The sequence below is a fragment of the Lethenteron reissneri genome, chromosome 8 (genome assembly GCF_015708825.2).
Source record: "Lethenteron reissneri isolate LAM-NWPU_2019-01 chromosome 8, ASM1570882v1, whole genome shotgun sequence".
NCBI classification, from domain to species: domain Eukaryota; kingdom Metazoa; phylum Chordata; class Hyperoartia; order Petromyzontiformes; family Petromyzontidae; genus Lethenteron; species Lethenteron reissneri.
In genome coordinates, this window is record NC_083786.1 from 1,130,734 (window position 1) to 1,155,545 (window position 24,812).

A 24,812-nucleotide genomic window follows, 5' to 3' on the forward strand; every position below is an offset into this window, starting at 1 on the left:
ACTGAGTCGACCTAGGGGAGGCCCAGGACCTATTCAGATAAACGTCACTGGTGTTGGTCGTGAGTGGAAATCGAACTCGCGAGGCAGGTTGGTAGCACAGTGCGATAACCATTGCACTACTGCTCCCCCTACACGCACGGACACACACACACAAAAGACAAAGATCTCCATTTTTAGCTTTAACCAGAGGTGGGCCGTCAGGGCCAGCAAGGCATTCTCTGCTGGCCTAGAGATTGTCAGAATCAGAAAATTATATTTTTTATAATTTAATATATACTTTCATTAACGCGATATGTATTTTTCAAAGTTCGTTCCCATCAATCTATTAACATCATTTCATTGTTACTCTCTCAGTTGTGCTGCTCCCAGTGCAGCTCATATAAATTAGAGCTTTTATCAAATCAGATTTTCCACCTGTGCTGTCTCCGCCTCTCGGGGTAAAAAATATACCTGAGGCCTTCAGGATTTCGAGTGAATCCCCTCTGCTGTTGAAGCAAATCGGGACGATGTTGTTGATTGTCATTCTTTACCCAATCACATTTCGAGTTTGCCATGTTGGGCGTATTCTTTGACACGCCCGAGCCTTCGAGCTGGCCTAGCAGCCTCTGTTATAATTTTTTGTGTGGCGTGATCGGAGGGCCAGTTCGCTAACCGAAGTAAAACTAGCTCGCACATAACGTAGCATCATCTAAGATGTATTTAAACTTTCTTTTGTGACGTTTAGATTTTTAGATGTAGTGCTTTAGATTTTTTGTTTAGATTTTTTATTAGCCCTGTTGTTTTTTTAACGCACAATGGCTGCAGGAGGAGAAGAAATGGATTTGGTGGCGGATTTACTGGCCAATCCTTTTTTAAGAAGGACCTTTCAGGAAAAGCCGGGCCTGTTACTAGCTATTACTGGTAGGAACGAAGTGGACCAGCCGACAATAGATTATTTCGTCCGTCCGTCCGATGTCCGATTACGTGTAGCAACATCGCCCCCTACTGAAAACACTTGGCATGACCCTACAAAAACCTTTAGACTCTGTGAGGCTTTCCTGGCTAAACAAGTGTAACATTCCCTTATAATTCCCTCAGATAGCTTTTGATTAAAACATTTAAATGAATGAGACTTTCCTGGCTAAACACATGTAACATTCCCTTACAATTCCCTGAGATAGCTTTTAATTAAAACTTTGAAATTAAATAAAAAAACTCACAGCACCCTAAAGCCTACAGCTAGGCCTCAAAAGTCTCCCTTCGTATCGTACCCCCGCGTGTGTGAAAGGGAGTTAATGTTTAACAATGTTACATTCCCTGATGTTTTAAAATAGAAACATTTACATTTAAAGCTTTTACATTAATAATTCAAACATTTAAATTATACATTAATAATTAAAACATTTAAATTAAAAATTAAGTCACAGCGCCCTAAAGCCTACAGCTAGGCCTAAAGCCTAGAACTAGGCCTCAAAATCTCCCTTCGGAACGTCCAATTAGGTGTAGCAACATCGCCCCCTACTGCACACACTTGGCAGGACCCTACAAAAACCTTTAGACTCAGTGGGGCTTTCCTGGCTAAACAAGTGTAATAATACATTATGTTTATATTCTTTGGTTATTCGTTCTTACCAGCCCACCCCGCAGGGTCCTGTTTATTATTATTACATGCTTTAGATCGATGCTGCTGGTGCGAATGATATGCAGATTCAGTGGCCTGGCTGTGCCTTTGTGCGTGGTGGCATGTGCGTTTAGGCCCAGCAACTTGGCTGGAATCTGTGGGGAAGCCTGTCGAATCCTGATTGTGTTATATTAGTTTTACGAATGTTTTGCTTGGTTGGTGGTGGTATGAGTAAATGTGACTGGTTGTTGTGAGTTTCTTGTTTCTTTGGTAATGACATTGATTTGGGATATGCGATGTCTATTTGTGATCCAGCATCCTGTCATACTGCGTAATAGTGGTACATCCTTTATGGTTTCAGTCACCATGTAATCATGTCTCTGCAATTAGTGTATCATAACTCTCATAGGTGTTGACACTCGTGTTAAATCACTTTATTCCACTCGATCAAGGTAACTGTCACTGAATATGGGGTGGTTACGTCGAATGACAATCGCCTATAGCCCTGGTGTCATGGTGAGGGTATTCGAAGGCCGTTTAATTTCGGGAGAATAGCACTGTGTAAAATACACGGCCCGCCACTGGCCTTAACAGACTAGGAGCAAGTGCTGTTAGCGAGCATTTGAGTGCTTTGTTGTTTTGTTTCGTACGGTTTATAATGCCGACCGTTGGTAGATAAGTCCGTTATATAACTTTCACGGGAAGGCCAATAACATGATGAGGTTTTTTTTATTAGAACACCATATTTTCAGAGGTCACTCACAACAATTATACCTAGTGGAAATGTCACGAGCCGCCATTGGAACGGGGATTGAACTCGGGTCGCCGCTTTCCTAACACAGCGCGCTAGCCGCTACACTACTGCTCCCCACCAATACCAATACCCGATATTCACCACTCAGTGACGGTAACGTGACCATGGCGCCTGTGCCAGGCCAGGTGCACTTTGAGTCCACGTGAAGTGTCGAAGGCTCGCTGACAGGAGGTCACAGGACAGACTCAGGTACCATGGGTTGACTGAGATGACTGGCAAATGCACCAGCTATACCCCTTCCTGTGCCAACTTGCTAAATTTTATCAACTCGGCGCTCCGCTCATTGTGAGCATCGCTCATTTGCTCGCCGTTGTTGTTGAAGGGCGACTGCCTTCTACTGCCCAGCAGCATCCTTCACGAGCCTCCTCCATAGAGGCCGATCTTGACACCGCTGATACCAGTCTTCGGCAAGTCCACTCAACTCCACATCCTCCCATACAGCATCAGTCCATCTCTTCTCCAGCAATTGTGCCTGTTTAGCCCCCTCTATCTGGTCAAACAGAAGCTGCTTGGGCATGCGGTGGTTGGGAATGTGGGCTACATGACCTACCCATCACAGCCTTGCCTGTCGGAGCAGCTCACTGATGGGAATCACTGGAACCCTCAAGTCGACCCAAACACCGTGGCTGCCTGTGCTGTCACAAATCTCTTCCCCATCCATCTGCCGGAATGCTGCAACCCTCCGGGGAGTCCTGTGAATCGAGGAAATCAGTCGTCTTCCCATTCATCACGACCTCAATAACGTTCCTCGTCATCATTTGATGTCTCGTGAGCCCTTTCTGACCCATGCGCTTAACCGTGAACAATACGAGTTCAACCCCGATGAGAGCTGAATGGAGTTCAAAATAACTCACACATCTTGCATCCGCACAAACCATGGCAGATGTGGATACCTGATGCACAAGTGGAAAATTAAAAACTCTCCCATGTGTGACTGGTCATCCAGAACAGACCGTACAACGTATAACGACATAATGTCAGATCCACAAATACCAAGGGAACATTACAGCTATACATTCCACTACTAACGTGGTTATCTGGTTTGACCACCTGAATGTGATATTGTACATATTGTATTTGTTGCTCTGCATCTACATTAGCCATATGAAAGAAAAAAAGACTCTTGTGCAAAAGATAGAAGTCCCTGATAAACTATGCGGTGGTATGAGTGCTTAAGCCATGGGTAATAAGTATGGTGTGAATTAATCAACAGGACATTATATAGAAAATAAATAAAATAAGGGACAGTGTCACTTATAGCGCACATAGAAGAGCTAAAGTGTCTCATGTGATATGTGACCAGGGCATGGTGAAAATGGAAAGGGCATCACACATTTCGATGGAGGACATAAGCCCAAAGAACGGGCCTGTGGACCAATATGTGATTTGCATCAAGGCCCTAAGCCTTTACAAATATTTTCATAAATAATCAGGTGGTGAGGGGTCAAGTAAGATAAGCCAGCATACCTTTAACGCATCCAATGGCTGGTTGGAGAATTTTAAGGAGAGATTTGCATTGCACAATGTGAATTCACAGGCGAGGCAGCATCTGCGGATTACGAGGCAGCAAACGCTTACTCAGCCGAGTTACGCACGATCACCGAGAAGGTCGAAAAGTGCGAATAAGTATTTAACGTTGACGAGACTACCTTATGGTGGAAGAGGATGTGGTCATGCTGCGGGCTTTATGGTGAAGTCGATACTGTTTTATCATTCCATGAACCCGCGGGGATTATAGGGGAGAAATAAACACTGTTTGCCTGTGTACTACCAATCGAATAAAAAAGCCTGGGTTACTGCAGTTGTGTTTTTGGATTGGTTTCACAATTGCTTCGTATTCTTGGTTCTTTCGGTAAAGTCACGTAGAAGGGAAATCATAAAATAAGAAAAATAAAACATAATAAAATAATTCTCACGACGTTTCGGCCACAACGCAAGCAGCCGTCCTCAGGTGAAGAACAGGTCTGTCGAGAAGATAGAGTCAGCAGGACATTAGACCATTTAAAGACAGAACCCATGGCATTGATGTGAAAGAAGCATTAGAGACAGATATTGAAGAAACCAACCTACATTTACAAAAACCTCCGGCAATTTAAATGGATGGGGCTCAAGCTATGCTCGGATCTGACGACAAATTTCGTGAATTCTGGACATTCCACTGCATCATTCATTGGGAGCAACTGGTGTCAAAAACGCTGAATTTAGACGTTATGAAACCCGTGCTGGAATTGCTAATTTCATTCACACGAAAGTTCTTAACCTCAGCCTGTTCAAGATTCTCATCGATGAGCTTGAAGATGATCTTCTCGAGAACTTGCAGTAAAGTGATGTCGCTTTTTCTTGAGCTGTTGGATGCTGATAAACTGTTCATGGAGAAGCACAAAGATTATCCCGAGCTATCAAACTATCAAACCCCCAGGGGGGTGATGTGCTGGGTGGCAGCGCATCACCCCCCTTGGCACCAGACACTGTTGATCCTTGAACTCGACCTTTGCTGGAGTGTGCTCGGGGCTTCCGAGTCAGCACGTCTGCAGATTATCTGCGCGCCCGGGTCAAATTAGCAGTCGGAATGCCTGTGGCTGCGCCGCACCTCATTGTCTCAGCAGCTTGCTTCACGTGAGCACCCTTGACGCTCCCCGCCCTGCTGTGAGCTGCTCATCCGCTGCTGCTCATTCACTCTACAAAACTCATAAATGTGTAGTGCTCGAACCGACACGACAGCTTCTTGTCTTTCCTCGTTGCTTTATTCCACGTATACAGTTCCACATCTCTCCCGTCAACACCGCTCAATGTTCCTTCGCTCACACAGACCCACAACTCTTCGTCAACACCGCTCAATGTTCCTCGCTCACTCGCCGCGCTCCGCTGGCCTCGCTCGCTACCCTCGCTCGCTACCCTCTACTCCTCCGTCGACTCTCCTCTCCGCTCTCTCTCTCTCCAGTTCGGCTGCTCTTTATCAGCTCCGCCGTCCCACTCAGTCGTAACTAACCCCGTGCTCCTTCCGCGCTCCAGCCGCTTCCTACTCTCCATCGTCTCTTGATGCTCTACGCTACTCCGTTGCTACCCTACGCGGTACTCACTCTCTCCGCTGCTACCCTACGCTATACTCACTCTCTCCACTGCTACCCTACGCTATACTCACTCTCTCCACTGCTACCCTACGCTATACTCACTCTCTCCACTGCTACCCTACGCTATTCTCACTCTCTCCACTGCTACCCTACGCTATACTCACTCTGCTGCTCCGTCTCTCCATCTGTCTCTCCTCCCAGGCACGAACTCCTGTCTCACTCCACAACCCCTGATTTTATCCCCGAACCAATTAACCCCTAATTAATCAGGCCATCCCCCACGACGCCACTCGCCCCCAGCCCCCGCTGCCACGTGGCGTTGTTTTTCCAGACACACCGGCGCCAATCTCCCACAACAGCCCCTCTCGTCCAATCAATGCCCTGTACCCTTAATTACCCCCGGCCACCTGCGACCACCTTTAACCATCACGCCACCTTAATTTGGACAACAACAACGGCCAGCCAATCAGCGCCCTGTGTCCTCATTTGCCCTCACTGTCCACTGCGTGCGCGCATACCGACCCATCGCGTGACGCGTATCTCAAGCACTACAAATGTATTCGCACACCTCTTAGCTTCTCACAACTGCAATGGGTTCCGGAGACACTTGTAGAGGTAACTTCTTTATTACAATACAACACTCCAACAATCCTGATACACTGTTACAGCCTAGGGACATAGCCTACTCCTAGCGTGCCTGACACTGGCTATGCTCTCGGGTCCTCCGGCTACAATTACCCTAGGGGAGGCTACCTGACCCGACCCAGCCAAGGTGCGGGTCTAGACTCTGGCTTCCTCGGAACTCGCCCTTACAAGGGCATAGAGCCGGGAGTCCCAGAGTCCCACCACTGGCCCGCACAATGTCCTGTCCCTTACATGGACAAGTGGGGCGAAGGGGTCCAGGGTCCTAAGCTGGCTGGTCTTGGGTCTTGAGCTGCGATTGGTCCCAATCGGCTGGGGAGCGGCCCTTTTATCCCCCTTGCCCATCGAGGAGTGGGGTTGCGTGGGATCCTAGATCTCCCGCAGCCCCCCGTTGGTGGTGCCAAGGGGCTCAGCTGTCTGGGTTGTCTGGGATCCTGAGGCCCCAGCGCCGAGGGCTTAGCTGCCTAGGATCCTAGAGCCCCCAGCAGCCCCCCCCCCCTATTGGGCTTGCACAGTGGCCCCTCCCCTGGGGGTCCGAGGTACCTGCAGATGGGCCCTGTCCACCACTGCTGGTAAGTGTGGCCCATCTACGGCACTACACAACTATTATAGCTGAGTACAATACAACTTCTCGCAGTCCTTGACTCTGCCAGCGACTCAAAACATAAGGATGAATGTAGAATACAACTTTCAGCGATACTCCGTCTGTCAGCTCAGAATTCAACACTTAGCAACACATCGCCCCTCTCTTCTGCAAGACTCAACACCCATGGTTTATTTTGAGGACCATACCCCGGAGCTTGCCATTGCAAAACTGATTTGGGTGGTTCGGCATTGCTATATCCTAAATGCTTTGCCTCCATCTCGTCTTCTCACAAAGGACCGGAATTCCTTTGATTTTGCTCCTCGGCCTGTGATTGTTCGGTTTCCTCTCACGATGGAACAACTGTCCTTTTGATTGTGACTGTTTGTATGGTGTATGTGTGTGTGTCTGTCTGTTCTGTTTACATGACAAACCTTATTAATTGGCTGTCAGGTGGTGGCGGGTTTAACGACACGTTTATATTTAAGCGATCTAACCCATTTCGATTTAAAGCTTTCGTGACTGCAGGGATTCATCTTCTTGGTTCTTTCGGTAAAGTCACGTAGAAGGGAAGTAATAAAATAATAAAAATAAAACACAATAAAATAATTGTTACGACGTTTCGGCCACAACGCAAGCAGACGTCCTCAGGTGAAAACCAGGTCTGTCGAGGCGACAGAGTCTGAATGAAACAGCACACGAGCTTGGAGCATATATATAAGCTGGGCGCCTTGACAAATGAATTTGCATATCAAGAGGAATTTTGCATATTTATGGGAAATGCATCCTATACCTTAGTATCTTTCATTGACCGTCGTGTGAAAGATACTAAGGTATAGGATGGTTTATAGCAATACAGTATATAATTTAATGTTGGGTTTGTCTGGCAGTATATAGTACGGTGTAGACTCGTGTGATGTAAGAGAATAAAGTTTAGATGGAAGCATATTATATAATTTTTACGACGTAGAATTGTAATGTATTACTTACTGTTAGTAACTCAGCTTATTGTAGAGTATGGTAAGTATACTGATGATACTATGTATTCTTAGGTTTTTTCGGTAAAGTCACGTAGGTAAAAACATTAAAAAGTAAATAAAATAAAAATCACGACGTTTCGGAGGCAACACAAGCTTCCGTCTTCAGGTGGTACCGTCACAGCCACGACAGCTGTATCAAGTAAATGAGAGATTGCAGGAGCTACCACTCCGTTTATATAATGGTTGGAGAAGGTGGTGGGGCAAGGGCAGCATACTTTTTTATTAATATGGTAAGGTGAGGCTTAAGACTAAGAATAGACTGCATAACAAAGGCTGAGCCTTTGTTATGGAGAGGTGCGGTTTGTGACTCAACCTATAACAGGGAGACCACCACTAAACATGGTAAAACTGTGATGGTTGTCTGTCAAATAAGATTGGCAAATAAGTGTAGTTAAATCTTTTTTGCATGGTTAATCACATCTTTCCAATGATTACTCAGTTTGTAACCGTCATCACGGTTGAAATTATGTCTGTGTTTGTATATTTGTATGGCTTCGTGTACAAACCTTTGATGGTAGCCAGGAGGTTTGCAAAGAACCTTGGTCTCGGAAAATACAATTTCATGAGAGCCCACCGAGTTGTAGCAATGATCGGCAACGGCCGAAGAATCAGTTCTGCCGTGTTTCAGATCTGACTTGTGCTCGCGGACACGATCAGAAACATGACGTTTCGTTTCTCCAATGTAGCAATCACCACAAATGCAAACCTCCTGGCTACCATCAAAGGTTTGTACACGAAGCCATACAAATATACAAACACAGACATAATTACTAATCACATTCCTTTCATTTCCCATAATATGCTAAATTCCTCTTGATATGCAAATTCCTTTGTCAAGGCGCCCAGCTTATATATATATATATATGCTCCAAGCTCGTGTGCTGTTTCATTCAAACTCTGTCGCCTCGACAGACCTGGTTTTCACCTGAGGACGGCTGCTTACGTTGTGGCCGAAACGTAGTGAGAATTATTTTATTGTGTTTTATTTTTATTATTTTATTACTTCCCTTCTACGTGACTTTACCGAAAGAACCAAGAAGATCTAACCCAAACAACCTATATTATGGATCTAAATTCTCTTGTTCAGTTGCAGCCCATGGACTTAGATAGGGACATCTTTTTTGAGTACACTAACGTTGCAGTAGAGGAACATCTAGCCGAAACCGTTTTTATCGGACGTGTGTTTCAGCTCGACACTTAGACCTCGCTTAGCACTCAAAATGCGTTCCTGAAGAAGTGAACGCTAATCAAATCGGCACTAAAAGGGGTCCTTATACCACTGTAGAAATGAGTATGCATTCCGGATGGTGTTATTTCTTCTGTATGAGTAATATGTGAGGGCTTCATTGTAGTATCGGTAATAGCGTGAATAATAAGACAGATGGTAAACATGGTCACGCTGTGCCCCGACAACGCGTGTTCTCCAGAGGAACTACAAGTAGCTAGGGACTGTAACCATGTGCACTGCTATGGTGGGTGGATATATTGTTTGGGTGTGGAGTATATTTTTTTATTGTTGCCCTGATGCAACTTGTCATTCAAGATTAGCAATTCCCTACTGACACTCGACACATGTTGTTGTAGCAGTTTTTGTGTTAATAAAGCAGTGTTCTTGCAGCTGAGCTTGTTCTCCATATTTTGTCCGGGTTCAGTGCCGGAAAGACTGAGTGAGTGGATCTCGCAGAATATAAGGAGGGGGGGGGGGGGGCTACACCTCCTCTGCCATACACTTAGTTCCTCTATCTCCCTCCTGTAGCCTCATAAGTGTCTCCGAATTTAGAATGAAACATTCGTTTTGCTAAACCTTTTTTTGCTAAAAATGCTTTACACTTGTCACTCATCTACAGCTTAGTTCTCTCCCTTCACCAAAAACACACAGCATGCTTGCACGTGTCACTCAGTTTTTTGGTGCTCATGCTCTCATTATATTTGCAGTTTTTTTATTCTCCTGTGGAATCGTTCTCTGCAATATTGATGTTTTCGTCTTTGTTTTGTTATTTGAACTCAAGCACCACGGATCCCCATTGTAAAATAGCCGGGTAACTCGCTAAACGGGATCGTCCAAGTAACAAATGAAACAGACTCAACTCGAACTCTGAAAATCACAATTTCTCTCCTCACTTCGGTCACCCCCCCCCCCTTTCTCTCGACCCCTGACCCGCCCCGTCTCCCCCCTCCCTCTCCCCGCGTCACGTGACTCGGCTCCACTTCTCGTTTTGTCGCCAGGGCCCGAAGTTGGCGCAGCGTGACGCGAGGTGAGCGCCTTCTCCCCCCTCTCTCTGCACTCCAGCAAGACTTACATCTCTCCTCACCGATATGCTCACCCCTCTCCTCACTCCACCTTCCTTTCCCTCGCCGTGCAGAGTAAATAACCCACGGCAACACACCGGTACTGTATGGTACTGTATATCTCGTACTGTAACAGCACAACGCTGTTAACCCTTCACTAAACCACGGGGTTTGCCAACCACTGTTCAGAGTATCCATGCATCATTTTACGCATACCGTTTCTCCAAACACGGCATGCAGTTTCGTGCAGTTTCGCGTAACCACGGGTTGGTTTTGCGCTGGTCGCGATTTCAAATCTCCAGCCGTGTCCCCACCACGCTCCGTACTTGTTCGCGTCAAAGCAGTAGCAGTGCTCTCGTGTTATGTAACCTCGTGACAGTGTCGACTGTCATTACTCATGTTTGCTTTTCATCGTGGCCTCTAAGCGTCGAGGTGGTGGTGAGGGTGAGCGTCATGTGACGAGGGCAAGGAGGGTAGGAGGAAGGCGATCTGTCTTTAGAGTTATTTTTGTTAATACAGTGCGTGATACAGCACTTTACATATTTGTCATGTTTACTGAATGCATAGGATGCTTAGGCTTCGATTATACTGGGAGGAACCTCCTGGTTACACCAGCCCACAGGGGATTATTGTGTCCGTCCGTCGTGGAGGGAGGGGCTGGGTGGGGAGGGTGGGGCTGAGTGGGGAGGGGAGGGTGGGGCTGGGTGGGGAGGGCGGGGCTGGGTTGGGAGGGGAGGGTGGGGCTGGGTGGGGAGGGGCTGGTCACCCCGTGGTGCCCTTATAAAACTCAACGTTTAACCTACTCACGCCGGCTTGTGCCCGCCCTCACAGTCGGGCATATTTGTGGAATACACCACGCCGCCGTTGACCCTGGCCATTGACCGAGCAACCCAACGTTCCTACCAGCTCCCTCCGCAGGAATGTGTTTATGTTAACCGCGGCCGCGGAACCTAACCCCCTATTTTCCATCAGCCTTTCGTCTCGCCAACCACGGGGGTTTTCAGAAACCTCACCGCCGTGTTTGGTGTTGGATTTCTGTACGAACATACTGTGACAATGCAACACTAACTTACTGTGACACATTGTAACACTAACTTACTGTGACACATTGTAACACTAACTTACTGTGACACATTGTAACACTAACTTACTGTGACACATTGTAACACTAACTTACTGTGACACATTGTAACACTAACTTACTGTGACACATTGTAACACTAACTTACTGTGACACATTGTAACACTAACTTACTGTGACACATTGTAACACTAACTTACTGTGACACATTGTAACACTAACTTACTGTGACACTAGCATACTGTAATGCACACAAACTGTGACGCATTAACTTAATGTGACACGAACATATTGTGATACTAACATACTTTGACACGTGACACGAACATATTGTGATACTAACATACTTTGACACGTGACACGAACATGTTGTGATACTAACATACTTTGACACGTGACACGAACAAACTGCGACATGCTAACACATAGTGACACTAACATACGGTACTGCAACACAAATACTGTGGCACCAGCATTCTGTGACACGAACAATGTGGAACAGAAAATGCTAGGACACTAACATATACTGTAACACCAGCATTCTGTGACACATGATGTGACCCTAGCATTCTGTAACACATACTGTAACACTACCGTACAGTGACATAAACATAGTGTGACATGTAATAGGATTTGGGACACTAACAGACTCTGATATGAACATATTGTGGCACAACAACAACCGCCATTCGCCACTAAGTGGTGGTGACGTCACCACGACGCTTGTGCCAGGCTATGTGCACCTGAAGGCCACGTGAAGTGTCGAATGCCCGCTGCAGGAGGTCACGGGGCAGACCCAGGTGCCACGGGTCAACTGACTGAGATGACTGGCTGGTGCACCACCTCTGCCCCCTACTGTGCAAACTTGCTGTGCTTTAGCCACCCGGTGCTCCGCTCGCTGTTGCGAGCGTCGCTCCTCCGCCCTCCGTTGTTGTTGTTGGAGGGCGACTGCCTCCAACTTCCCGGCAGCGTCTTTCACTAGGCTCCTCCACAGAGGCCCATCTTGACACCGCTGGTACCAGTCATCGGCAAATCCACTCGGCTCCACATCCTCCTGTACCACATCACTCCATCTCTTCTCCAGCCCGTGCCGTGTCCGTTTAGCCCCCTCTATCCGGCCAAACAAAAGCTTTTAAAGCATGCGGTGACTGGACATGTGGGCTACATGACTCAGCCAACACAGCCTTGCTTGCCGGAGGAGCTCACCGATGGGACTTTGTCCAGATCTTTCGAGGATTTGTGAGCTCCTCACACAATCCAGCCTGGTTAAACCCAGGATGGATCGTAGGCAGGCCAGCCTAAATGTTCCAATCGGTGAAGATGCTCCATTAGAAAAGACTTGAAGCTTCGTGCGGAGCGACAGACCAGGTAGCTTCCACACAGCGTTACGCAACCGATGAAAAGATAATGCCGCTCGACTAATTCTGAGTGAGACCTCTGCTGTCAAACCGGAGCCGGTCATGAGCACACTGCCCAAGTATGGGAAACTCTCCACTCTCTCCACAACTACCCCATCACCGATTGGGAGTTGTGGGGGTGGAGTGCTCGATGGTACAAAATACCCAGGCAGGTGCTTAGTTTTTGTGGGGCTGATGGTAAGGCCCCACCTCTTAGTTGGAGGTGCAGCCGGTCCACCGGACCTCCTGAATACCACAGAGATCCAGACGGTACCGGTCCAGCTCCCGACAGAGGAGTGGCAGCCTCTCCTACGCAGTGAGCGTTCGAACATTCCACGTGGCCATTCGTGTAGTGGCTTTTAGTTGTTTCTGGAGGAACCCCGAGGTTAAAAATTCAATTTCCTGGCTCCGCCAAATGGGGTTTGGCCAGGAGACGTCATAGACGCCTGTCCCCCCGGGGCCTCTGGCACGAACTTATTAATAAAAAAAAAAATTCGTGGTTTAGTGGTAATTAATTGAAGGTGTAGGGGTTACCAGCCCCTCGCACCCATCCAGAGCCCCCATTTGGCCACTGTGGTGGTTGCAAACGCCATGAGGGGAATGGCCAATCGGAATTCACCCTCCCCCCCCATAGCATTGTCCACGACAGTGTTGCCCGTCCAGCACCACGATGAGGTAGGGGGTTGTTTTTGTGGCACACTCACATTGTGACACACTTGCATCCTGTGACACTAACATTCTGTGATACACTAACATTCCGTGACAAACTCGCACACTGTGACACTAACATACCGTATCACTAACATACCGTGACTACACTAATTCAATGTGACACGAAATATTTAACATGTCAACAGATTGATGTAGCATCTCATAATATATTCCAGCAATTCATCGATTATCAGCAGCTTTGGGGCGTAAGAGGGGGTGCCGGATTTTCAAAAACACCAGATAGTCACCAATCCTTATTTAAAATAATGTATTTTTGTAGATTCTTGTATAACATGTTTCAAGTGATGTGTATATGTTTTTTTTTAGTATGTTGAATATATTTATGATATGGAATTGGCATAAATAAACGTACAATTAGACAAAAAAATATATTTTCCTGTAAAAAGTTGCACTATTTATTGTGTTGTGTATATGCCCCCTTTTTATTTTTTTTGATATTTTTTAAAAGAATTATTCTGCCAACATAGATAATATCGTTTTTTTTAATAGACGCGGCCACGTGGGAACGAACACGCCCCCACACTTCCACAGAGGCCCCCACACTACCACAGATGTGCGCACACCTCATTTCAAAGGAAAGAGGACATGAAAGGGGGGCAATAAGGTAATAAAAACTCCCCTAAATTCACACAAGAAGAACAAGGGAGGGGGGGTCAGCAGGACATCCTTTTGTAAAAAAAAAAACCCCACAGAACCAGGCACCACGGAGGAAGAGATAATTATATTCTTAACAAAGAAACAGCATTGACGACAAAAAGCACAAGCAAACAGTATCCATCCTCACTCCAATTGAAAACCAGACGACAGTCTGCACCAGAATCGCGACCCATCATTGTTAATTAAGTACTGACATTATTTACCTTTAAAGAATATCTACACGGCCGGGCCGAAGCATCAAAGAATAATTATGGCATCTATTTAGCTCCAAAACAAAATTCCTAGCCGGGATATCAGATTAAATAATCACAAGAAGTCAAATAATAAGTACGGAATTAAAGTAGAAGAGAAATCAAGGGCGGAGAAGGCTCTCAAAATTAACCAAACACAACACCCATGGGAAGCGAGCAACACGGCCGCCTTTGTCTTTCCGAGAGGATCTCCACACACAGGCACCAAGCCAGGAAATGACACCCATAAAGGTTGGGGCAATGGCTCAAAGGAAATTAACACACGCCTTCGAATAAATAAGCGCATGCTCCGGGTGCTCCCACCGTGGAAACAACCGCCTTTGTCTCCCCACAACACGGACAGCAAAAATTGCACACGCGAGGAAATAACATTTCCATGAGAGATCGGGTCACGATGAAACATCGTGAACACGGTTTCGGCATAACCAAGCAGCAAATAAGTCGCATTTCAACTTCCAAACCAAACCAACTTAAGCTGTGTGAGACAAAGGATGTGATCCCAGAGCAAGGGAGGGAATAATTAAGCTCGCTTAACGCGTAGGTTTTCGCGACAAATATTATTCAGTAACAAAACATGGATTCGAATGTTTTTTTTATAACTCGACGCGAATCATCGGTCTGGCTAATGGATAACTTCGGTGGCGCCGTCACGAGGCCCCCACCCCCACCCCTTTCTTCCAGAACGACACAGCTGTGTCTTCAAAGCTAATAAACACACGGACAAACACGCACGCGAAACACACGGCCGGACACACACACAACGAACGCAGATGGTTCAGCCCACAGGAGGGTTTTATGACACAGCCTTTAAACAACTCGGGAAGCCGAGTGGAATTTTCCGATATAAACCGAAGGAAAATCCATACAACGCAGATCGCCAGGGCTCTGAGCCCATCTCGTCTCCGGGCTAAGGCCCACCAGAGTTCGTCCGGGCCACGAGCCCATCTCGTCGCCTGGGCTTCGGCTCCACCACAGATCTTCACGAGCTCCGGCCTACATCTCATCTCGTCTCCGGGCTAAGGCCCCACCAGAGTTCTCCAGGGCGACAGCCATCTCTCCTCGTCGCCGCCAACGAAGAAGCTCCTGTCATCCAGAAGGACGAGGCTCGTGGAGTGGCGACGTGCGTTGCCTTGACGTGCATTGCCTTGACGTGCATCGCCGAGGTGTTCGCCTTCCGCACACGAGTGAACGAGCCAGCTCCCTTGCCGCCACCACGCACGTGCTCGCCCGACCACGCAAACGAGCGCAGCCGCGCCGTCAATCTTCGTACGGGCTCAGCGAGGGAGGAGTCTGAAGCAGCCGATCACTGCAGCGCGACAGCCAGGGGACCCTTCTCCGAAAGTCGTTCGTACCCACAACTTCCCTCACGCGCTCGCGTCGACGCCAAACCCCCTTTGAGACTATCCATTTCGTCCCTACCATCATATCAACCCTACACAATTATCGAAAGACTGATTATCAAATACATGAACCATCAGCTGGCCACGAGGAATCGTGGCCCATCGAGTGATTAAGAGTCCGTCGGTGATAAGAGTGAGGTTGTTTACCGTGCCTTTCCCTTGTTCCGCTCATCACATAGGCGATCAATAGACTCGTCGAGGCAAACTCAACCTCTCGAAATCCTCATTACGAATCGACCGAACACAGAGAGAGAATATCTTGTCAAACCAGTTTCCTTTGTCCCAGAGTCTCGCCGAAGAATTAATTAAAACAGAGCCAGATTCGCTCTCGCGCCCACACGCCCTCACCCACCATTGTATCAAACATTCCGTTAAGAGGATTTTTATACTTGCCGATGAATCTATTGACATATACCTTCGCCTCTTGGGTATAATAAGTGCTATATTACCGCCATAGGAAGTGTGTCATGCTTGTTTTCAAACTCGACCAGTCGCCGATTGTGATCGATACATGGGCGAACTAATGAGATGCCTGGTAGGAAAAGTAGAGGTTACAATTGATAGAAGTGTTTTTAGTCATTCAATTCGTTAAATGCATAAGTGTTTATTCATTCATTCATAAGAGTTTTCGTTATTCATATTGCATAATTGCATAATTTCGCAACTGCATAAGTTTTTGTCGTTCATATTAGTTAATTGCATAATCTTGCCCATGAATTATTGACGCATGTTTGACCTGCATGATAGAATGTCACGTGTTTGTTAGAATAAAATTGTTATCACAGAAGCATATCGAGTGTTCTTTCCAAGTCCATGCAAAACTGTCTTATTCATAAGAGCTGTTACCTGCGATGAGATATGAAAATGGAGACCTAAAATATTATAACACACACTAGGATAATCGGTAAACGTTTAATTGATGATAATCGTGTTATCCTGATTGATAACTCTGGATAAACGAAACTAAGCAAATTATCATAACTGCACACATTAACATAATCGCAAGCTTCCGCATAAATTACTACGATTATCTCCGTGATTATCATAATTTATGCATATAATTATACGCATTATCATAATTTATGCATAGTAATACACACATTAACTTAATTAATGCGATTTGCGCATTTTTTCGGAAACTTATTAATTTTTATTATTTTTATCGAAATTTCATAATCCAAGACATATGTAATAAATAGACTCGGACACTTCCTTCTGTCTTCGTGTCTTTTATTGGGTTCTCGTCTTCACCCACACGGCACTCTGTTATAACTCTGTATTTGTAGCCCCCGGCTATTCACTGCTATTATAGCTTCTTCTTCCCTCTGACTCTCTGCTTCATCTACTGTAACCTCCTCCCTGCAGACTCGCTGCTACCTCTATGCAGACTCCCGCTGCTACCCCTATGTGCAGACCCTCTGGCTGCTACCGTATGCAGACCCGCTGCTGACTCTGTATGCAGCCCCGCTGCTGACTCTCTGTGCAGCCCCGCTGCTGACTGCAGCCTCCTCGCTGCTTCGGGTCGGTCACCGCTGGCCAACGGTGCCGACTCTCGCTCCCCCGTGTTCGTGGCGATCTCGCCACCCTCCGCTTCGCCCTTCGTGGCCTCTCTCTGTTCCTGGTTCCCCGTCACTCCTCGTCCTCTTCCGGTTCCCCTCCTTCTATAGCCTAACCCCTCACCCCCCCACGTGACCTAACTCCTCCCCTCCTGACGTCACCTCCGGAGGGCCGTTTACGCCCGCATTACATCACCCTCCCCCATAAAGAAAATCCAGCCGACCTCGGCTGAATTGCAACCTGACAAGAAATGCGGGTGTAAAGGCCCAACACGTAAAAAGACACGAAGCATGCAACAACAATATAACCCGAACACAACACAATACAATTTTAACGAAACGTGAGGGATTTCGAGCGAGTACGGGCAGCCGGGCCGTCCCGGACGGTCGGCAGACCACCCGCCGAGCGGGAACGTGGAAGGGTTTTAGGGGCGACGGGCGCAAGTTCTTCCGTCGCCATTGGAGGCCCGCCACTGTCCCGCTCGCGTCCAGAGACATCCCGTACTCGCGTCCGCGGAGGGATAGGAAGAGCTGCAGGTCCCGTGGGTTCTGCGGCTCCAGTCGACGTCCCACGAGCGGAACGTCCTCCTCCCTGCGCTGTCACGGCCGGCTTGTCTGTGAAGGGTACGACAGGCGCTCTCGCAAGGTCAGCAGACACAGGCAAGGGCGAGTCGGCAGCAACAGACCCCGGCAAGGCAACTTCGGGAGATGACGCATCCGGCCGCGGGGCAATGTATGGCTTCAACCGGGATGTATGCACGAACCAGCGCCGTGAACTAACCTGAACACGCGCCGACTGTGGGTTGGGAACCTCAATGAGGCGGACCGGACCCTGCCAAGGTCTATGTAATTTAGGAGAGGTACCTGGCCGCACCTGTGGGCAATGAAGCCAGGCCAGGTCCCCCTTTTTCCAGGGGCACTCCCCCTTTGATCGTCGGGCACACCGCTCATTCCTGGCCTGAGCCTTGGCAGTAGCCATGCGGGCACTTTCCCTCGCCTCAGCGACACGCCGAACGTTGTCCTTAATATACTCAGGAAGAGGCTTAACAGGCCCCCTCGCGCCGGTTCCCAACTGTTCATTAATCGGCGGCACATTCTCACGGCCGTACATAAGGAAGAACGGCGAGTATCCAGTAGCCGCGTGCGGCGTCATGCGATACGCCGAAAGCACCCCAGGGATATGCAAATCCCAATCAGATTGATTTTCCCCGACTGTATGGCACAGCATGGCGGACAGAGTCCGATTCAACCGTTCCACCATACCATCCGTTTGCGGGTGGTAGGGGGACGTCCGTATCTTTTTAGTTCCAAGAGCCGCACACACCTCCCCCAACAATTTGGACGAAAAGTTACGTCCTTGATCCGTAAGGAGCCTCTCCGGCGCCCCTTTGTCCATTACATACCCAAATAGAAAGGCGTCAGTGATAGACGCCGCTGACTGGTCAGGCAAAGGCCAGGCCATCGGCCAGCGAGAGAGGTACTCAACCCCCACCAGTAAATACTTATTTCCCTTAGCGGATGGCGGAAAGGGTCCCAAAATATCTAACGCCACCAGCTCATTAACCCGAGATACTTTAATCGATTGTATCGGCGGAACATATGGATGTTTAGGTGGTTTACGGCGGGCGCAATCGGGACACGCGCGAACGTGACCGACGACATCCGTCGTCATGCCGTGCCAATAATAGTCTCGTTGCAGCGTCAATAGGGTTTTCTGCACCCCCAGGTGTAAAAGTGTGTCACAGTGCAAAGATCTAATCAACTCATACCGCAATGACGCAGGCACAACGAGACGCCAGTGTTCCTGTATCCCTTCCCTCCACATCAGTAACCCATCTCGGAGAGCAGTTTCCGAAATACCACCCGCACCGACTTCCTTACCCGCCTTCTCCGTTCGTTTTCGTAACGACACCAAAGATTCGTCCAACATTTGCTCCCGAATCCACACAGACCTTGGAAGACGCAAAATCCCGTCAGCCGGTCCCCCATCAACCGGTCCCGGTGTAAGCGGAGTTTCGAGAACATCCACTGCCAGCGCGACAGGCTGAGGGGGGGGCTGAGTCGGTCCACACCTATGCGTCCCCGACGCACACGCACAAGGGGATCGTTGCGGCAACCTGGACAGTGCGTCCGCGTTAGCGTGACGCACACCCTTCCGATGGTGAATTTGGAAGGAGAATTCTTGCAACGTGTCCAGCCATCTCGCCAATTGTCCGGATGGCTGGTCCATCTTAAGAGCGTACTGCAAGGCCGCATGGTCCGTGCGGACAATAAACGACCGACCGTACAGATACGGTCGAAATTGTCGGAGAAAAAACACAATAGCCAAAAGTTCCCTGCGAGTGACGCAGTAACGGGTTTCCGCGGGAGATAAAACCCGACTCCCATACGCCACCACACGCTCAACACCACCTTTTGACTGGGACAACACCGCCCCAATACCAGTGTCACTCGCATCAGTATCCAGAATGAAGGGATGTTCAAAATCCGGATAATCCAACGTCGGCGCAGTAGCCAGTAAATCGCGCAGGCTCCGAAACGCCGCCTCCTCCGGCGGTCCCCACACAAATTTATGCCCCTTCCCAGTAAGGAGATGCAAAGGCCTGGCGATAGTAGCGAAATTCGGAACAAACCTCCGATAATATGAGGCGAACCCCAAAAACCGACGCACATCACCCACCGTGGCCGGGGTTGCCCAATCCCGGACACACGCAGTTTTCTCTGGATCCGTGGCCACCCCGTCCGCACTAACAATATGTCCCAAGTATCGAACGGAGTGTTGCAGTAGATGACATTTCTTAGGCTTGAATTTCAAATTAGCAGAACGCATTCTGGCGAATACAGCCTCCAACCGCAGTAAATGCTCATCAAATGTGCGGCTGAAGACTATAATATCATCTAAATAAATGAGACATGTCTCCCACTGCAACCCCGTCAATACCAACTCCATCAACCTCTGAAAAGTGGCAGGGGCAGCATTCAACCCCATCGGAAGACAGTTAAATTGGAATAACCCCTGCGGCGTACGGAAAGCTGTCTTTTCTCGCGAGGGCTCGTCAAGGGGGAGCTGCCAGAAGCCCGAAGAGAGATCTAGCGTTGAAAAAAACTTAGCCCCTGACAAGGCGTCGAGAGAATCGTCCATACGCGGCAGGGGATACGCATCTGCCACCGACACTTTATTCAACTTCCGAAAATCCACACAAAATCGCAATTTACCATCCTTTTTAACCAACACAACAGGCGCGCCCCATGGGCTATTAGACGGAGATATAATATCCGCTTTCAACATGTCTTCCACTGCCCCTCGAACATGCTCACGCTCAGCCGGACTCATCCGACGCGAGTTCAAACGGATAGGGGCAGCGTCCCCCGTGTCGATATGATGAGAGAGCAGCGAGGTGCGTCCCAAGTCCAAATCGTCCGAGCTAAACACATCGGAATAGCTCGATAATAATTTATGAATCGCACAACGCTGCTCGGTGGAAAGGGCCGAATTTTCCCCACATAATTCGGCGATCCAACGATCATCAACCCCTCCATCGTGTGAAACACCACCCACAAGCCCCCCGTCCGGCAGGTCACTCTGAGCCGTAAACGCCGTAGTGGCATGTGCCACAACGGTACCAGCCGGCACACACACGCTTTCAGCACTCGCATTTAACACCTGCAAAAACGGGCACTGATCTGGACGGACAATAGTTTGCGCCCCTACCAGCGCTAAGCCGCCCGTAACCGCGGCGGACGGCGACAGCAAAATCCCAAAAGCACCCTGCCGACCCGGAACCGGCTTCCGGTATCGTAAGGGAATGAGCATCTGAGAGCCAGGTGGAATATCAACCGAAACTTCCGATAGCGCCTGCACCTGGGCGACAGGAGCCGGTCGCCCCCAGGCGGACTGTAAAAATTCCAATTTCCGGCCCCCCGGTAGTTCTATGCAATTTTCATTGATTCTAATTAGAATGGGCATCTTAGCCAAAAAATCCGTACCCAACAGGCAAGGAACCGCCAGGGACCTCGAAATCAACACAACGCCCGAGGCCGAGACACCCCCGATAGAAATGTTAGCGTCCACCTGTCCCACGATGCCCATACTACCCCCGTTCGCAGCGATGCAGGAAGCGTAAGCCGGCCTCACGGCCCCCGGTGGGATGTTCAAAAGATGGAATATCACATCCGAAATAATGGTCGCGGACGCACCGGAATCCACCAAAATACGTACGTCCACCCCTTGGATGGACCCAGGTACAGTGGACGAACCGGTAGCGGCCGCGACAACCCGCCGAGCCAGCTTACGCCACTGCGTTATCGAGCGACAAGGCTCAGATACTGGCCTCCCGTATTTTACAACATCCGCGTCGCATAACAACGGCGATGAGTGAGGTGTCAGGCCTTGCCGGGTGTCTGGTGCGCACCGACTTGCCTGTGCCGGAGGGTCTTTCTTTGGGGCATCCGCTGTCGAGGCCTCCTGCTGGGGCGGCCCCGGAACCCGGGCCCAGCAGTCCCTGGCATAGTGGCCCCGACGGCCGCAGCGGAAGCAGTCGACGTCGGGGCGGCGCGCAGCGGGCACCCCGTCCCGACGCGGCCGCGCCGGCGGCGGAGCCCGCGGCCCTGGCCCGCTTCGAGCCGGCCACGGAGTGGAGGCGGCCGACAACTCCTTTGGGCCGGTCGCATCCGGCACGTACACGGCCTTTGTAGGGTCCCACCCTACGGCCCCCCCATCGACGACAGGACCGCCCGTCCACGCCGTGACTTGTTTCCAGCGGCGGAGATTGAACTGGGCGTCCAAACACTTGGCCGCGGCCCGGGACGTGAGTTTTTCGTGACCGCACGCCGGCATAGGAATGCCCAGATCCCGGGATAACTCCAACATCTTCCCCAAGATGAGAGGTTCCAGCAGGTCAGGCTCCGTCTCCGGGTAAGCGGCCATAGCGAGTTCCAACACGGCGCCCCTGTACGCTACAGGCGACTCCTCCGGTGCGCGTTGCCGCTGCACGAAGCGGCGATGGGCGTCATCCGGTGGCTCGTACGCGTCCGCCATTTCATCGAACACCCCACGCAGAGTTTTCTTCTTCGCAGCTTTTATAGAGCGAAAAAAACGAACGGACTCATCATCAAGAAGAGTCGGAAGCACCTCCAGTGCCTCAGCGTCCGTCCACCTTGCCGTACGTACCGCCGCCAAAAATCTACAGGCGAACGCACTCCAATCGCCCCCGATGGAGAACTCTTTGACGGTTGTAAGGTGACGACTGCGGCCCCTTGGCCTGCTTCCGTCCGTCGCTGACTCTTCCGGCGGTAAGTTCAGCAAGGCGTCGCAACGCGGTGTCGCCAAGATGGCGGACGATCCTCGCGGCGGCCCCAAAATGGCGGCTTCCCGCCTTCCGTGGTGCGCCACGCCCAAGATGGCGTCTTCACGCCGCGTGGCCGATGGCGGCGCCATCGAAGACAATCCGGGCTCCTGCCGATCACCACCGTCCCCCTCCAACGCCGCCCTTGGCGTGACAAGGTCACACAACTCAGTGATGACGGTTTTAAGAGTCGCCAGCTGCTCCGCCATTTGGGTCCATCTTAAATCTTCGTCCTTCAACGCAGACGGGGCGGACGCAGCGGCAACCTCCTCGACACCCGGGCCCTCACGGATCTCTCCCTCCGCCGAAGTGAAGCCGACCTCAGGAGGAAGATCGTCGTCGTCCGATGATGAAGCCGACGCCGGAGATGGGATATTCTTTTTCCTCAGTTGTTTCGCCATGCCGTTTCACTTCTGACTCCAGTGTAATAAATAGACTCGGACACTTCCTTCTGTCTTCGTGTCTTTTATTGGGTTCTCGTCTTCACCCACACGGCACTCTGTTATAACTCTGTATTTGTAGCCCCCGGCTATTCACTGCTATTATAGCTTCTTCTTCCCTCTGACTCTCTGCTTCATCTACTGTAACCTCCTCCCTGCAGACTCGCTGCTACCTCTATGCAGACTCCCGCTGCTACCCCTATGTGCAGACCCTCTGGCTGCTACCGTATGCAGACCCGCTGCTGACTCTGTATGCAGCCCCGCTGCTGACTCTCTGTGCAGCCCCGCTGCTGACTGCAGCCTCCTCGCTGCTTCGGGTCGGTCACCGCTGGCCAACGGTGCCGACTCTCGCTCCCCCGTGTTCGTGGCGATCTCGCCACCCTCCGCTTCGCCCTTCGTGGCCTCTCTCTGTTCCTGGTTCCCCGTCACTCCTCGTCCTCTTCCGGTTCCCCTCCTTCTATAGCCTAACCCCTCACCCCCCCACGTGACCTAACTCCTCCCCTCCTGACGTCACCTCCGGAGGGCCGTTTACGCCCGCATTACACATACAACAATTGTACCGGATTTACCTCTCCAATCTGGAATACTGTGCATGGGGTGATGTACGTACTACTACGCTCTTGTTTCAACAACATGGATTTGACGATCGCCAGACTGATACAGCCTTTTTAGACCGGTGCTCCAGTGAATGCCGAATTACACGCACACTTTTCGCCAGATTGCACTGTATATTTTCAGTTTTTATTACTGTAGTTATTAGTCATGATAAATCTATATAGTGCAGTATTTTCATTGTTTAAGTTGTATGTCGTGCATAAAATACTGCATGTAATATTTAATACTTAAATCAAGCATAGCTACTTTTTATGTCACGCACATGGTGACGAACGCCGGACTGGTTACGGCCTGAAGAGAGGTTTTGCCGGTTTCGCCTGATTGGCCTAGGACGGTAGGACCGCCGGATAATGTTTTGGCAGCCGGATTGATGATCAACTGTAGTTATAAAGAAATTTGCTTTTTTTGACAAGATGTGAGAATTTGACAACCACCTGTAAGGAGACAAAATGAGACTTGGATTTCACTGTACCTCCCCCCAGTTCGTGGTGGCGTGCTGTGCGGTCAAATGTCACACACCCCGTAGGACCTAGGTGATGTGTGTCGTGCTCTGCCAAGAGAGGCATGGCTGTACAACACACTGAATGTTTATGCATATGGAAGTGCCTACTTAGGCATTCCGTGGAAGGGTGGCTCGGCGCGAGTGCGGGTAACTCGCAATCAGAAGGTTTCAAGTTAAAATCTTGATTGGTGGCACACTCGGGCCATCATCAAAATGAGCACCACTTTATGGGGAAATCAGCAGTGGTATAATGGACAGACTCACCCTTGCCATAGTAATATGGAGGTTTTACCACTGGCTGTGGGCTGTAAATGGGTACCAAGCACCGCCTCTGCTCATTTGAGCTAGAAATTGATCAGAATTTTGACATCTGCATAAATGTGTTAATTTACATGTTCATCACTGTTAGCTATGACCCCCATTATCCACAAGGTTCAGGGGAGCTGGAAATACATATGTAGTGGGTACAGACGGAGACTCAGGCTTACTAATTGAGGCAACACATTTATTAACCTGCTTGCGTTGTAGCCGAAACGTCGTGAGAATTATTTTATTATGTTTTATTTTTATTATTTTATTACTTCCCTTCTACGTGACTTTACCGAAAGAACCAAGAAGATGAATCCCTGCAGTCACGAAAGCTTTAAATCGACATTTATTAACCTTAACACTAACACTATTAAGACAAAGGGGTAACTGCCCCTTTACCAGATAACCTATGGTGGTGGACCACCAGTCGAGCTACTCTAACACTGAGTTAGCTACAACGGACCAGACCCCAACTCAGGTCCGGGTAC

The 24,812-nt window shown here is 49.3% G+C and overlaps 1 protein-coding gene across 1 annotated transcript in view; it reads left to right on the forward strand.

The window, feature by feature from the left end:
- Window positions 1-9,937: 9,937 nt before the first annotated feature.
- LOC133361674 (aldo-keto reductase family 1 member B1-like) overlaps window positions 9,938-24,812 on the forward strand; it is a gene marked incomplete at its 5' end in the record, with an annotated part of 42,125 nt that continues 27,250 nt past the window's right edge. The window contains one exon of the mRNA XM_061580659.1: window positions 9,938-10,005. Coding sequence (XP_061436643.1) covers window positions 9,938-10,005 — 68 coding nt within the window. The remainder of the gene's footprint in view (window positions 10,006-24,812) is intronic.